The 17,499-nt window shown below is 41.2% G+C and overlaps 1 protein-coding gene across 1 annotated transcript in view; it reads left to right on the top strand.

The window, feature by feature from the left end:
* STK24 (serine/threonine kinase 24) overlaps positions 1-17,246 on the top strand; it is a 62,630-nt gene extending 45,384 nt beyond the window's left edge. Inside the window, exons 5-11 of the mRNA XM_044286868.1 lie at positions 853-1,010; positions 3,783-3,968; positions 5,858-6,000; positions 6,209-6,332; positions 13,359-13,427; positions 14,562-14,698; positions 16,620-17,246. Coding sequence (XP_044142803.1) covers positions 853-1,010; positions 3,783-3,968; positions 5,858-6,000; positions 6,209-6,332; positions 13,359-13,427; positions 14,562-14,698; positions 16,620-16,656 — 854 coding nt within the window. The 3' untranslated portion in view covers positions 16,657-17,246. The remainder of the gene's footprint in view (positions 1-852; positions 1,011-3,782; positions 3,969-5,857; positions 6,001-6,208; positions 6,333-13,358; positions 13,428-14,561; positions 14,699-16,619) is intronic.
* The last annotated feature ends 253 nt before the right edge of the window (positions 17,247-17,499 follow it).

A 17,499-nucleotide genomic window follows, 5' to 3' on the forward strand; every position in this document is an offset into this window, starting at 1 on the left:
CTTCTGTCTCCCAGGGAAGCCGAGTCTGGCTGCACAGCCTGTCTTTTTTTCTAATCGGAGACGGATGGCCCTTAGCAACGCTCTTTTGAAGAGTGCTGCTAAGGGCCATATCAGCCCCAGTTTTCTACCAAAAATAAACGTTTTGGCAAAAAAAATAAGTCTATTGCAAAATTGTTATCTATCACTTGCCCTACACTTTAGCAAAAAAAAAAAAAAATATGACAGTTATCCTTTAAACATCAAATACCTTACTGACTAACTCCAGTGCTTGGCCAAGCAACTTCTGGACCTTCTAGTTTCTCTTGCTTTATGGAGTACTGTGACGTAAATATGTTTTTTTTCTCTAAATTTCTCAGAGATAGTGATTCTCTGGGATGAAGGCCTAGTTCTGTGAGAAGCGAGCACATGTAGCTTCCTCTACTAGAACACTACTGAACTAACTGATCTAGGGGCAGACCAAAGTCCATCTCCTTACTACCTACAGAAGCACAGTCAAGATTATTAACCTCAACTGATCCATACAGAGATATACTGGCACATTACAAGGCATTAACATATTACATAACATTATGCAACGAAAACAGTTTGCATATAACCTATTCTGTGGTACTAGACATATCCATGTTGAGAGGGAGCAGGGAGAAAAGAGACTTTTTAGGGGACCTGCAAAGTGTCAGGGGAATTAAAAAGGTGACTATTTCTTTATTTTAGAAGGTTCTAAGCTGTTTTTTAAAATACATTTTCCTGGCTGGACAGCCTCTTTTATATATAAAAGTGCTATGTAGTGTACAGGGGAACGGCAGCTTTAAGAAGCAGTATTTTTTTTGAAGAAATGCATTTTATTTGTTCCAGCGGCCAATGTGTTATTATCGGAGCATGGAGAGGTTAAATTGGCTGATTTTGGTGTAGCTGGTCAGCTAACTGATACGCAGATTAAGAGGAATACTTTTGTTGGCACACCATTCTGGATGGCACCAGAGGTCATAAAACAGTCGGCATATGATTTCAAGGTAAGGGGAAAGGGTTACTGTCCTTGTTTTTCTCGTGCCTAATGTTAATTAAAGATCACATGTAATATAATGAATAATGAATCACTGTCTGTACACAAAGAACTTGTGTTTCCCACTAAGGGTTGAGATACTTGTGTTCTGTGGCCAAGTCTTCATGAATATTGATGATGGGACACACAGGAACACAGCAAACCTGTAAAACAACTTCAGTAATGTGTAGGGCCCCATCGCAGGACTTGTTTTCCTGCAATTTAGATATTATTAAAGACAAGCCATTCTGTTCTGCAAGATTTCACATTCTTCACGCTTCAAGTGTGGGAAAGGCAACTCCTCTGGAGTATCGGAAACCTCAGTGCCCCTGTTTTATTCATGAATACTTTTGATATATTGTACACATTTTATTCATACTAATCCCAACACAACAGATGCTATGTTACTGTGCAGCACAGGGATGCTTGGTTAGCTGCCTACTGAATATGGTTATTGCTTTTTAATATCAGGAAGTAAATAAATGTGATTTCTATAAAGACTGATGTGTGTATCAGCCAGTCTGACGTAAGGTTGACACACAGTAATCTTCTAAGGCCTGAGTCAGACATCTGTGTGCTATCTGGACCCATTAAAGTAAATGATGCAATTTACACGTCAGCAGCAATCACTTTTCTTGTCATTTTCCATCTGATAGTCATACATTCAAATGAATGGGTCTTAACATGGGCGGACTGGCCATAGACCACACAAGGAAATTTCCCGATGGGCTAATGCCCAGGGGGCCGGCAAAGCCCTCATCTTAGTCACCAGCCAGTTACATAAAAGTCTGATGGTCTTGGCATTAATTAATGTAGGAGCATCAGGCACTTGCCCAGCGGTTGCGGGTGCCCTTCTGAATTCAACTGTATTGCAGTCCTCAGAACGATGATACGGTTTCATACTGTGGCGCGGGTGGCAGTGTTTTGTGCTGCACTGTGGTATTTGGTTCTGCTGAGGCAGGATATTGTGCTGAACTGTGCAATTTGGTTCTGCTGTGGCGGTATTGCTGGTCCTGTTTACTTCTGTTATCCCACTTTCTGTCAATTTGGCCTAGAACATGGGGCCAGGGCCACTTTAAGTTCCCAGCTGCCCCTGGGTCTTAATAAAAACAGACACACCTCTACATGTTTGGCCAGATATGTTAGTGTTTTGGCCATCTGAATCCAGCCTAAGGGTACTTTCTGGTGAGCATCTCCAGTGAGGAAAACGCACTACGTGTAAGAGTATGATTTCCGGTAATGGACACTGCTCGTTTCAAAGGACTGCATGGCATTATAATGATTTATAATTCTGTGTGTCTCTGCCCAACCTTGCATCTACTGAATTGTACTTACATAATGGTGTCAGTATAATACAGTAGATTTATGGTTGGGCAGAGACACACGGCATTATAAATCATTGTAATGCTGTGTGGTCCAGTGAAAGGAGCAGTGTTCATAACAGAAGCTTGCGCTGCCACACAGTGTTTTCCGCACAGGACACGCTTGTCTGAAAGTGCCCTAAGGGTACTTCCATACTTGCTGGGAATGCAGCAGTAAACCTGTACCATATTGCGCAGAATTTGATACAGATTTGCTGCTGCCAATTTTCTTTTAGATTTCACAGAAAGGGGAAAAAAAACTCAATTTTTAAATCCACACTTGCAGAGTTTGATGATTTGTGCGTAATCCACAACAAAATCTGAAACTGTTGGATTTTGTTGTGAATTTGGATTTCCCCATTGAGTTTATTGTGGAAAAATCTGCGACCTATCCATGATAGAAACTGACATTCTGCAGATGTAAAAATTTGCACTGCAGGTCAATTCCTGCAAATTTCCACTTAATGTGGATTTCTTAAAATCTAATCCACATGGCTTGTACTGTAATGCACTGCAAATCAGTGATACAGTCCTAACCTCAGTATCTGAGGAAAGGGATTTAGGGGTCATTATTTCAGAAGACTTAAAGGTAGGCAGACAATGTCATAGAGCAGCAGGAAATGCTAGCAGAATGCTTGGGTGTATAGGGAGAGGCATTACCAGTAGAAAGGGGGAGGTGCTCATGCCGCTCTACAGAGCACCAGTGAGACCTCATTTGGAGTATTGTGCGCAGTACTGGAGACCATATCTCCAGAAGGATATTGATACTTTGGAGAGAGTTCAGAGAAGAGCTACTAAACTGGTACATGGATTGCAGGATAAAACTTACCAGGAAAGACTAAAGGACCTTAACATGTATAGCTTGGAAGAAAGACGAGACAGAGGGGATATGATAGAAACTTTTAAATATATAAAGGAAATCAACACGGTAAAAGAGGAGAGAATATTTAAAAGAAGAAAAACTGCTACAAGAGGACACAGTTTTAAATTAGAGGGGCAAAGGTTTAAAAGTAATATCGGGAAGTATTACTTTACTGAGAGAGTTGTGGATGCATGGAATAGCCTTCCTGCAGAAGTGGTAGCTGCAAATACAGTGAAGGAGTTTAAGCATGCATGGGATAGGCATAAGGCCATCCTTCATATAAGATAGGGCCAGGGGCTATCCATAGTATTCAGTATATTGGGCAGACTAGATGGGCCAAATGGTTCTTATCTGCCGACACATTCTATGTTTCTATGTTTTCTGTGCACAAATCTCCACAGAGACTCTTGTGTTCCAATAGTTATCATAACGTAAATTTCTGCATGAAGAAGTATTAAACACAATGTTGGCTTCCTCTAGTTAGTGAACATATAATTATTATCCCCCCTTTTTTTTATAGGCTGATATCTGGTCGCTAGGCATAACTGCTATAGAGCTTGCTAAAGGGGAACCCCCTCATTCTGAATTACATCCTATGAAAGTGCTTTTCCACATTCCCAAAAGCAACGCACCTACACTTGAAGGAAACTACAGCAAGCTCCTCAAAGAATTTGTAGAAGCCTGCCTAAACAAAGAGCCCAGCTTTGTAAGTCTTGAAAATATAGATGTATTGTTAGACTTTTCCACACACGTATTTAGTATGTTGCTTGTAATGTTGAATTGCGATGCATTCGGTCTGAATACTTATGTCCATGCAATATTTTAGTTTTACCTTTTCAATAAATTTGCAAAGATTTCCAAGATTCTGTTTTCATTTTATCATTATGGGCTATTAAGTGCAGAATGTTGGGCGAAAACTAACACAAGGCCGCATTATAACAAAATGTGGAAATAGTGAAAGGGTCTGTAGACTTTCCGAATGCACTGTAGCTACCGTACTACCGTACTTTTGTCCTTTCTCCCGACTTGAAATGGTTGTTCTGCTTTAATTTACTGTATTAAAATTCATTGCACATAACCAGATACATGATTTCAATTTTTATCTATTTATCCAAATAGTATCCAAATAGAATGAAATAAATGTATATTGATGTCAGTGAAGCCACTTTCAATGTACCAGACCGTCTTCTGTCTGTAAAGATTTTCCCTAGTTAGGATCATGTCTGATATATTTCAGGCCTCACGGTACATGTTTCTCGATAATTACTACCGGCCATATACTAGTATCAGTTCTACTGAACAAACTTTGACTGTTCTGTTTCTGTGATGCAAAAGTGGGAACAGGTGTAGACATGGCGGTTGCATTTGCGTAACGATAACTTGCCATCTTGTTTTTTTATTTAAAGTAAATCTTTTAAGATGTTTAGGTAAATTGTACATAATTAAGAAATAACTTCTGCTGTATTAATGTATGGCCATTTTTACATTTTCTAACTACTCTTGCCACTCCACTTAAAAATAAGAGAAATCTGAATAATATCTAACAGAGTATAAGTCAGAGGATCCAGCAAGATCCTTTACACAATGGCTATAACATAACTGGCTCTGGTAATAAAAAGGAAGACACGAACCTAGTGTAACCAGAGCCTTTCACAAATCTTACACACAGCTAAAGCCTATTTGCTGTGTGTTATGAGAACAGACATCTAGGTCTCATAGACAATGACAGGCTATCATGATCAGGCCTGCACATGGCTGTTTTTATAACTTTTGCAGATCCTAAATGGAGGGGCAGCATGCGTGCTATACCTTCTTACTGCAGCCATGGCCTGGTGCTCCGACCCCTACTGATATCACCTACCCAATGGATAGACGATGAATGTTTGTAGATGGAATACCCCTTTCAGAAATGATAAAGGTTAAAGGGAACCTGTCACCTGGATTTGGTGTATAGAGCTGAGGACATGGGTTGCTAGATCGCCGCTAGTACATCCGCAATACCCAGCTCTGTGTGCTTTTATTGTGTAAAAAATAAACAATTTGATACATATGCAAATTAACCTGAGATGAGTCCTGTCCTTTAGATGAGTCAAATCGTTTTTTTACACAATAAAAGCACACAGAGCTATGGGGACTGAGTATAGCGTCCATCTAGCAACCCATGTCCTCAGCTCTATACACAAAATCCCGGTGACAGTTTCCCTTTAATGATGCTGGTGAATGAGTGTCGTTTATTCTAGTTATGGTGGCTCCTGTCATCTTGTTCAGCCACTGATGAGCAGAAAGTGACACAGTCTTGAGGCAAACCATTGTGGCATCCCATATATATATATATATTCATTATTAAGGCTGAGTTCACACTTCAGTTATTTGATCAGTTATTTCCATTATTGTGAGCCAACACCAGGTATACCGTAAGTCAACAGCACAGAACTGTTGCAGATTTTTCCATTATAAATTATCTCTGAGTAGGCTTCAGTACGGGTTTTGACTCACAATAACTGCTGGAAATAACTGACCAAATCACAGAAGTTTGAACTGGGCCTAAGTAATAAACTTATACCAATTCTGATTTCATTTTGTTTTTCCTTTTAGAGACCAACAGCAAAGGAACTTCTGAAGCACAAATTTATTGTACGTCATGCCAAAAAGACCTCCTATTTAACAGATCTAATTGATAGGTACAAGCGGTGGAAGTTGGAGCAAGGTCATGAGGATTCCAGTTCGGATTCAGAGGGGTAAGTACATAGAAATGAAAGTTAGTATAAAGTCTGCTGGCCTTCTAATCTGAGTGTGGGTACTTAAATCTGTGTATATTTGTTGATGTTTGCTTTAGTGATTGGAAATCCCCCCCATTGTTCTCTAGTCTAAATATTACAGGGAAGATGAAACCTGTTGATATTTCTATTGCTAAATCTTATCTGATTTTTATTTTATTTTTTAAAGGGAGGATGAAGGTCAAGCTTCAGGTGGAACTGATAAAGGCCCCTGGTACTTTACAATGGAGGAGGCAGATCTGAAGAAGATGAATAATGGTGCAGCACAACTTGAGGAGTTGGAGGAAAATGAGGTTTGTCACCATACTCAAAGGGAATGTATCACATATCACACACAAGCTTAGAGAATGTATAGAGGTATGCTTTACAGCAGCTACGTGAACCATAGAAACTTGTACTTTGGAGATGACTCTTCTATGGGAGAGTGTACTAGGCATGCTCCGTGACCTGTGTAATGGGTCTTGACTTCAAATCCTTACTGCGACTAGAATATTAGGCCTAGAGCTTAGATACTGGTACTAGTCTTGACTTTCAAGTTATACCAGGGTTACTGTTCTAGTGAACTAGTGTTTTAACCTTAGATCAGTAAGGCTAGCTTCACACTATGGGGGGAATTTATCATCAGGGGAATATTTTGTCAGTTTTGCTTGAGTCTGCATTGGAGTACTTTATGCCACATTTATTAAATGTCACATCGGGTTTGATACATTTGTCTTATCCTTAAACCTAACAGTTTTGTCTAGAAAAGCCACTCCAGTTTTCCTACTCCACTCTTCCATTGGAATGAGATGGCAACTTTTTTGCGACTTTTTAAAGAGTCTCAGTGATAAATCTGGAGTGAGACTCATTAACATAGCTAACCACCACACTTGCTTGCGACTTTTGAAGCCAGTATTCTGGAGAGATATTTTTGCAGCCTTTTATTCTGGTGGGTTTTATCGGGAAATAAAAGCAGCCTTCAGATGTTAGCTGTAAGGCTGTGGGAATAAAGTAATTCAGTACATCCCCCTTTTTTTTTTTTTGTAGTGTGTTTCGACATTTCCTGGGTTCATCTTTTTTTTTTTTTTTTTTTTCCTAATTACAGCACGTTCTGGGTGAGACATGAAAAAAATGCATTTCAAAAAAGTCTGACCAAAAATCTACAAAAAGAGTTTATAAAAACATTGAATTTTATGGTATTTTTTTTGCAAGAACCACGAAAAGGTTTTAGGTGCTGTATTTGTGATGCAACACTGGTTTGAAGTCGGTAGCAAAAAGAAAAGTTTTTGGTTTGTGTGTGTTTAAGGGTACTTTCACACTAGCGTTTTTCTTTTCCGGCACTGGGTTCCGTCAAAAGGGCTCAATGCTGGAAAAGAACTGATCAGGTATATCCCCATGCATTCTGAATGGAGAGTAATCCGTTCTGGATGCATAAGGATGTCTTCCGTTCAGTCATTTTGACTAATCGGGCAAAAGAGAAAACCGTAGCATACTACGGTTTTATCTCCGGTGAAAAAAACTGAAGACTTGCCTGAATGCCGGCATTTTATTTCACTAGGAATGTATTAGTGCCGGATCCGGCATTCAAAATACCTGGAATGCCGAATCCGTCCGTACTGGAAAAAAAAAGGTGAAAAAAAAAAAATGCCGGATGACACCGGAAAGACTGTTTCAGCATTTCAATGCATTTTTTTTTTTTTTACTGATCCGGCATTTTTAAGACTGATCAGGATCCTTGTTGGTATACGTTTTGCCAGATCCGGCAGGCAGTTCCGGCGACAGAACTGCTTGCCGGATTACTCTGCCGCAAGTGTGAAGGTAGCCTAAGGGAGGCATGTGAAGCTGCAAGGGACATTAGCAAAAAGGTCATAGTCAAGTGGGATGGGATACAGGGTCTTCATAGTATTAGACTACTTTCAGACTCGCGTTTTGGCTTTCCGTCTGTGAGATCCGTTCAGGGCGCTCACAAGCGGTCCAAAACTGATCAGTTTTGCCCTAATGCATTCTGAATGGAAAAATTGTCTATAAATGGAGAAAGTTCAGCACTGTTGCTACTCTCCCTAGGAGTGGCCGTCCTGTAAAGATGACTGCAAGAGCACAGCGCAGACTGCTCAATGAGGTGAAGAAGAATCCTAGAGTGTCAGCTAAAGACTTACAAAAGTCTCTGGCATATGCTAACATCCCTGTTAGCGAATCTACGATACGTAAAACACTAAACAAGAATGGATTTCGTGAGAGGATACCACAGAGGAAGCCACTGCTGTCCAAAAAAACATTGCTGTATGTTTACAGTTTGCACAACAGCACCTGGATGTTCCACAGCAGTAGTGGCAAAATATTCTGTGGACAGATGAAACCAAAGTTGAGTTGTTTGGAAGAAACGCACAACACTATGTGTGGAGAAAAAGAGGCACAGCACACCAACATCAAAACCTCATCCCAACTGTGAAGTATGGTGGTGGGGGCATCATGGTTTGGGGCTGCTTTGCTGCATCAGGGCCTGGACGGATTGCTATCATCAAAGGAAAAATTAATTCCTACGTTTATCAAGACATTTTGCAGGAGAACTTAAGGCCATCTGTCCACCAGCTGAAGCTCAACAGAAGATGGGTGTTGCAACAGGACAACGACCCAAATCATAGAAGTAAATCGACAACAGAATGGCTTAAACAGAAGAAAATACGCCTTCTGGAGTGGCCCAGTCAGAGTCCTGACCTCAACCCGATTGAGATGCTGTGTCATGACCTCAAAAAAAGCAATTCACACCAGACATCCTAAGAATATTGCTGAACTGAAACAGTTCTGTAAAGAGGAATGGTCAAGAATTACTCCTGACCGTTGTGCACGTCTGATCTGCAACTACAGGAAACGTTTGGTTGAAGGTATTGCTGCCAAAGGAGGTTCAACCAGTTATTAAATCCAAGGGTTCACATACTTTTTCCACCTGCACTGTGAATGTTTACATGGTGTGTTCAATAAAAACATGGTAACAATTAATTATTTGTGTGTTATTAGTTTAAGCAGACTGTGATTGTTTATTGTTGTGACTTAGATGAAGATCAGATCACATTTTATGATCAATTTGTGCAGAAATCCATATCATTCCAAAGGGTTCACATACTTTTTCTTGCAACTGTGTGTGTGTGTGTGTGTGTGTGTGTGTGTGTGGTATATATGTGTGTGTGTGTGTGTGTGTGTGTGGTATATATGTGTGTGTGTGTGTGTGTGTGTGTGTGTGGTATATATATGTGTGTGTGTGTGTGTGTATATATATATATATATATATATATATATATATATATATATATATATAAAATATATTTATAATTATATGAAAAATAAGAAAATAAATTTAACCAAAAGGTGTCCTTTTGGTGGGTTTTGAACTAATGGTGGTCTGTGCATGACACTATTATGGGGGATCTGTGGATGACGCACTGTTATGCAGGGCTCCAGACAAAAAAAAAAAAAAATATCAAGGAGCCATTGGCTCTTAACCTGAAAGATTTAGGAGCCAAATTAAAATTGCACATAAATACGGTATAATAATAAGAATAATAAAAAAAACGGGTCTTACCTAGGGTTGTCACGATACCAAAATTTTGACTCTATTTTGATACCATAAAAAAGTACTGCGATACTAGATACCACGTTAAAAAAAATAAAAACACCAAAAAAAAACACATGCATTACAGATTTTATGGAACGTCTGGACCATAATAGAACAGTCCTAACCTAATTTTTGTCGGGACGAGGTGACAAAAAAAAAAAAAGGCAAATTGCACGTTTACTTTTTTTTCTGTTACGGCGTTCACCGCATAGGAAATATTTTTTAATATTTCAATACTACGCACTTTTTTCGGGCATAGTACACACGGCACAGTAGGGGCCATCCCTCTTTTCAGCGTACGGTGCCCCACCTGAACCCCTACATCTTTGGTGTAAGAGCGGCTCAGTCGGCCCCAACTCCGGCTCCAGCTGGCTGATCAAGGCCTACAGCTGAGCCCACCGGTAGTTATCCAGGCAGTCAAAGGGAAGGGCAGACTTCATGGGCCCTGGGACCCCCTTGTAGGGAGGCTTCCAGTAGGGCCCCTTGGGTTTATAGTAGGGGGACTGTAGCCGGTAAGTGGGCCCATAGTTTGGGAAGGGAGGATAGGGAGGGTGCATGATCAGAGTCCTGCAAGGAGTAGGTGAGCTGCGCGGCTGCCCCTTATATCAGCCTGTTATACCAGGCTCGTTACTTTAACGACCGGAAGCCCTGCGGTCTTAACACCTTGACTGCCAGCCACACTTGAGCATCCCCAGCGTGGTGGCATCTCCGCATCGTAGGCTGTACAAATGGTGGAGTGCTCCCTCATACCGCCACACGTGCGCCAACCGATGGAACTGGTTACAATCGCACTTATCGGGCTCACACCAGAAAAGCCCCCCGCCCCCCCCCCCCAACCCCACACACTTCATCATAAAATAGGAAACTCGCAGAGAGAGTTAGGTAGGTGGGAGGATACTGGGCAGCGGCAGCCATTGGCAAGTGGTGAGGTGATCATCAGTCATTTCGCCACTTGCTAATGTTAAGTATGTAAAGGGTTAATAGGAGCCCCGCGCTGGTCAAGACACTAAAAAGCCAGTGAACCATATAACTCTCAATAGTCCGTGCTTGGTAGGAGGGGAGGTTATCTCCTCCTACTAAGCTTGGACTATTGAAAGAGATATGGTTCACTGGCTTTTTAGTGTCTTGACCAGCGTGGGGCTCCTATTAATCCTTTTCTTCCCTTATTAAGATAATTTTTGTGAGCCCAGGCAGGGCGCTCACACGGAGCACCAGCAGCGGACCCCTGAGTGTTATCAGGGTCGTAAAGACATAAGGATTAGCCTTTAGCAGCGCAGGGGTGACTGTGAATTGTTTGTGGAATGTTAAGTATGGGATGAAAAACTTTTCAAGCTAACCTGTTCTGTGGAGCAGTCGGCATGACTGAAGAGCAAGCTGCTACTCTGTTCAGCGGGGGAGAATGGGGGTGTGAGAGGAGCAGCCAATGGCAGGGCAGCCTGGGGATACTATGACCAATCAGCAGCCTCCTCACTAATAACAGAGCTCTGTACTGTGCAGAGCTCTGTTATTTGATTGCCGTCTGCCTGCTGTATGAAATCCCGTTCTTCTTAAAGCGGCAGAGCAGCGGAGGGTCTAGGTGCAAATGGCGACAAGACTGCAAAGTCTTGTCACCATTTTGCAATTCTAGGTCGCATTTGCAACCATTTTGGCACTGTTATGGGGGGGGGGGGGGGGATCTGTGGATGGCACTGCTATATATGTGTCACCCACAGATCCCCCACCCCATAACAGTGCCATCCACATATCCCCCACCCCATAATAGTGGCATCCACAGATGCCATAATATACCATAGCTAAACCTGGGGGGGGGGGGGGGGGGCTGGGGATGGGCTGGTGTCATGCAAATGCGGCGGGGCCGGTGCGGTCACTGTACTCCGGCCCCGCCGCTCACTCATTGCTTTATTGCTTAAACCTTTTATAATAATAACTTTAATTGACGTTCCGATCCCCAGCCCCATCTGTACTACCGTACTTACTAAATGTCCTGTAGCAGGCAGAGCGGGTGGCCGGTCGTAACTCACGGACGTCACGTGCCTGCGCCGCCTACTTTATGAATGACCGCACCGCCCCGCCGCATTTGCATGACACCGGCCCCTCCTCCCCCCCCAGCTGATACATCGCAGTCTGCAATGCAAAATGGCAGCATTCGCCCCTTAAGACGCAGGGGTATTTTCCCCCCACTTTTTAGGGGGAAAAAGTGCATCTTATAGGGCGATATTATATTTATATTTATATATATATATATATATAAAAAATTTAATAGATGCAGTGTGTACAGATATGTGGTCAGTTGTACATGAGATAGTAGTCACTGTAACTGTCTGAAGTATTATGAGTGAGCAATGAGTAAAAACGGCATGGGTGGGGGGCAAATGAAGAGAAAAGTGGAGGACCTCCTCTTACCACTGTATTCCAGTCTGTATGGATCAATGCAGAGCTGACAGATGTACCTTTAAAATTTGGGAACTACACCATTTTTGGTGCATTTCCTTTGCTAGATCCTGCAGGACCTGTGATGTTGAAGATGATGTCATCACAGGTCCTGACAGATGAACTGTTCTAACCTGGGAACTACACTTTACACTGTGCAGACCCCCTACAGGACCTGTGATGACATTATCAAAGGTCCTTTAGCTTTAGAAAGATAGACGGGAGCAATTAGGGGACGGGGCCTCTCCTCCACTGCGGGCCCCCCCCTCACGGGTCCCATAGCAGCTGCATGGTCTGCCTACATGGTGGGTACGCCATTGATTGTAACGTTTTGTAAAAAATGCATGAAAATTCTATGCAAGATGTGTAGAGTCCATAAATGATTCTTGCTATGGGGCCCAGTGATTTCTGTGTACGCCCCTGGTTACAATTTATTGCAAAACTGCGTGAACGCACCCGTAATTGTAAAGTGCTGGACAGTAACTTCAGAAAATACATGGGGTATAATATGATTTTTTTATTTATATAATTAATTATATAAAGTTTTATTCATGTATAGGACATGGGTGAAAAAAATTCTGTCTAACTTTCTGCAGATACATCTCGCTTAAAGGGGTTGTCCGAGTTATGAAAAAAAATAATATAGCACTGAAAATCTGATATATAACTGAGCTAAGCAAGTTTTATGCAAAATAAATGTATATATTTCCTCATTTCCCTGGTTCTTTTCTGGCCATTTATTTACATGCAATAAAAACAATCTCTGCCCCTCCCCCTGCACTGCTAAGGGAGTGGATACAAGAGCTGCCCTGAGTGACATATCTGCCTGCTGGGAGACTCTGCAGCATGTTGGATGTGTAGGACTACAAGTCCCAGCTGTATAATGACACTGCTAAGGGAGTGGATACAAGAGCTGCCCTGAGTGACATGTCTACCTGCTGGGAGACTCTGCAGCATGTTGGATGTGTAGGACTACATGTCCCAGCTGTATAATAACAACCCGTTTTAACCAGAATACATGCCTCTAATCCAATTTAAAGACATTGTAAAATTGATATCCAGCAATTGAATGAACAGCCATTGAAAATGTATAATGTTATGAAACACTCATTATAGCCTTGAAATGTATTAACGACAATAACGACATTAAGATAGCTACTTATGCCCTCATTTAATCTACCATGGGTCCAAATTAGTGCTTTGCAATACATGGGGGAAAAAAAAAAGGTTTTAATGTTTATGTTCAGCAGTGTTTGTAGTAGTTCTTAAGATTTTTTTTATTCTTTTCTTCATTGCTAAGGCTAAAGACATCCAAAAAAGACCGTTATCTCAGTGCTTGTCAACAATAATGTCACCGTTATTTGCGGAGGTATGTAGTATTTATTATCAAGTTTACTTTAATTCTATAGGAAAGTGTTGGTTACTTCATTCACCCATGTGAACTCTTCCCGGGGCTGCAGGGAAGCCATCAGGTTGGTAAATCATAGGACCACCACCATCTAGAGTCCTATGAACATGGCTTACACATCTTACTCAGGGGCAGCAAGGAGCCTTGATGCTGAATACCTTGGGTAAAATGAGAACACAATCTGACTTAATTTGCACCAAATAAATGGGGAATGTGCTTTGCATTATGTTTATTATGGACACTGTCTCTTTTGAAAGGGGCATGGCTTAATGGGAACCTGTCATCAACTTTATGCTGACCTCACTGAGGGCAGCATAAAATAGTGACAGACATGCTGATTTCAGCGGTGTGTCACTCATCAGCTAAAAGTAAGTGGTTGCTGAGAACCAGCATCATAATCATTGTAGTACAGGCCTGGAAAAGAGTCAAATCTACCTGAGAAGAGTCATGGTTATTCATAATCTCCTGCTCTCTCACCCATCTGCTGATGATTGGCCGTTCTCTCCTAGAGAGAAAGGGAGACAACTAGGTAGGAGACGGTCAGTCATCAGCAGGTGGGCAGGGAGAGCAGGAAGTCATGAATAACCATGACTCTTCTCAGGTGGCCGTGACTCTCTTCCAGGCCCAGTCTGCAATGATTGTGATGTTGGTTCTCGGCAACCACTTACTTTTAACTTTTAAATGGCAGACCGGTAAAATCAACTCACCTGTCTCTACTTTATGCTGCCGTTAGTATGGGCAGCATAAAGTTGATGACAGGTTCCCTTTAAGATGCACCAATGTGTTGACGCAAAGTTAGGCAACCGATGGCTAGTGTACAAAAGTGTCTAAAGATGCATTAAATGTATCATCCAGAAATAAACACTGATAAATTTAGGCTGTGTTTGTTGCATCCATCACCATAGGGTTCCATTATAAAAATAAAAAAAAGTTTATATACATTTTTTTGCTGGAATCTGCTGGATGGAAAAGCATAGTGTACTACGCTTTTGCATCCTTTTTCTCCAGTGTATATGTTAAATGTGGGACAGAAACGTGATGCAACAGCCCCTTAGACTGTCTAATGTAAGTTCACACTGTTTAAATATTTGTCAGTTAAAAGAGAGAAGCCAAGCCAACGGTGGCAATGTAGGATCTATCGAGGAACTACGAGAGGCAATTTATCTAGCAGAGGAGGCCTGTCCAGGCATATCTGACTCCATGGTATCACAGCTTCTTATGCGACTTCAAAGGTAAAACTATATAATCTCTGGATACCGGCAAGATAGGAAATTTACACAAGATAAACCCTGAGTCCTTGAAGTGTTAAACTGGCATACAGTTTTTTGCTCAGTCATCCCCAACATCCATGTTTATTTTATTACATTTGTGAGGAATATGGATTATTATTTAATGTCAGCCATGTTCTTTACACCTTGGACGGTGGGAAGAGGCGTTTATCAAGCCCTGCACACCAGAATTCTGGCTTCTAAGGCCCAGTGCAGATGCGTTGCGGGCTGGTTCAGGAAAAACCGTGCGAGTTTGCACGCAATATGTCTGCAATTGCGTTCAGTTTTTTTTTTGTGCGAGTGCAAAGCATTTTAATGCGTTTTGCACGCGCATGATAAAAAATCTAATGTTGGTACCCAGACCCGAACTTCTTCACTGAAGTTCGGGTTTGGTGTTCTGTAGATTTTTATTATTTTCCATTTTAACATGGTTATAAAGGTAAATAATAGCATTCTTTAATACAGAATGCTAAGTAAAATGTCCATTCAGAGTTAAAAAATAAAATTACTCACCTCATCCACCTGATCGCACAGCCATTATAGTTTTCTTTCTTCTTCTTGCAGGACCTGCGCTGACGTAATCGCACTCACCACGTGGTGAGCGCGATTATGTCAAAGCTCCTTTTGCAGGTCCTGCGCGATCAAGTGGATAAGATGAGTTAATTTTTTTATTCAATCGACATGTATTAAGAATGCTATTATTTTCCCTTATAACCATGTTATAAGGGAAAATAATCAAATCTACAGACCACCTAACCCAAACCCAAACTTTAGTGAAGAAGTTAGAGTTCGTGTCTGGGTACCACATTCAGTTTTTTATTCCGTGTGTGCAAAACGCACTGCACCCACGCAATAAAAACTGAGCAACACAATAGCAGTCAAAACTGACTGAAATTGCGTGCGCACTCGTGCGGGTTTCCCGCGATGCATCTGGAGCAAATCCGGGACGCCCGTGTGAAAGAGGCCTAAATGTTGATTTTGTTTTCCAAAGAGCTAATTAGGATGCATTAAAAAAAACAACAACACTGCGTTTAAAACCAATGTTGAAACCATCAATTTTCTGTCCATCTATCCATTATTAATGTTCTCTAAAAATGAATGAATTAATTTTGTCTTTTGGTTACAACTCCTGCAGTACCCTCAGTATATAATGGACCCCATAGTGCCCCCCAATATTGACATCACCAGTCACTCGCACCACACTAGAGGAAGCGGGACCTGATGCTCCCAGCATGATCATGTGACATAATGACAGGTCTTGCTGCCTCCAGTGCATAGCAAGTGTTCCTGCATGTGCCATAGGTGATTTTTATTTTATTTTTTACCACCCTGCCTTCTGAGCCACTCATGTAGCCATTTTTAATGGCTGTTAGGCAGGTGCATTCATGTCTAGCTAAAAACGGGCCTGTTGATTTTTTGTGGGGATCTATCTGTCCACAACAGCCAAAAATAGGATTTGTCCTATTTTATGATGGCTATTCACTGGCCATTAAAAAATGGCCATGTGAATAGCCCCACAGATGGCAATGGTTCTAAAAACGGTTGTTCTCCAGAGTCGTGTGAATTACCTTTATTGACCTTGTTTAATTCTGTGTACATATATTGCATTAGAGGCCTGCAGTGAAGATCTGGATTGTATCCCATGTGTTTTGCCATGAAGGGCCCTATATTCTGCTAATATATGGAGGGGGAGGTGAAATACTTGTCCTATGGCATGTGATTCCCCAATTAGGAAACCCTCCATGTGCGTATGTGAAGAATTAAAAGCATCAGGAGTTGGTACAAGGTCATAGCAGGCCATGTGCACAACCCCTAAATCTGTACCATTGCTTTTTTCTGAGCAGTATACTAATGTAATTACTTTGACTTTTGTTCTTTCTTCCAGATATTCTGTTAATGGAGCAGACGCTTCAACACACTGAAGTTTTATCTTCTGTATAAGATGGACAAACCTTATAGTCTCGATCAGTTTTTTCTATGGAGTCACAGAATGTGGATGTAGCTCTAATTAGCAGTGGCTCTACTGAACACCCACTAAAAGCTATTGTTTTTATGATTTTATTTTTTGTAATCATAGTGCAAATATGAGACATGTATAGTAAGGACTGTGATAAAGCAGATGAAATATTTTGAATACTCAGGTATCTCGCTCTTAGCAGGCAGCTCCTCTGGGAGGTGGTATAAAAGCTGCACTGAAGTTGTGTACAGAGATGTATGTATATAGCATCATTTTTACAGAAACTCCTTGAGCATGCCCAGAGCCTCTGATGTTTGTGTTATCAGGAGAGTGCTTCTGTAGATAATGTTACTGGATGACTTATTTAAAAGACCACACTTATATTTTACCCTAATGTTACCTGTATATAGTAAATGACAAGGCAGGTGAAGTGGTTTTCTACTTCTGTTACTTTTAGAGGTAAAATGCTACATGAAGCCAATGTAAAAAAATACAGTATTGCTAATGTTTGCTGAAGCTTTGAATGTACATTTGCTATAAAAAGACTAAAAATGGGTACTGTCAGAAGGTCTCTTTATGGTTAAGTTATTAATGTTAATCACTTTACCCCTTTAACTGCTATTTGTATTGGTATTCTGGTTGTTTGAAGTTACCCCCAGGGGTTGAGGACTGAGTGAAAAAATGGACGATATAGAACATGCTGCGATTTTTATTTTTATTTTTTCTGAACGTAAAGATGATCAGTGAACAACAATGTTCATATACACAGACCCATTGAACATAATGGGTCAAGATTCAGTCTAGATGC

The sequence above is a fragment of the Bufo gargarizans genome, chromosome 3 (assembly GCF_014858855.1).
Source record: "Bufo gargarizans isolate SCDJY-AF-19 chromosome 3, ASM1485885v1, whole genome shotgun sequence".
NCBI classification, from domain to species: domain Eukaryota; kingdom Metazoa; phylum Chordata; class Amphibia; order Anura; family Bufonidae; genus Bufo; species Bufo gargarizans.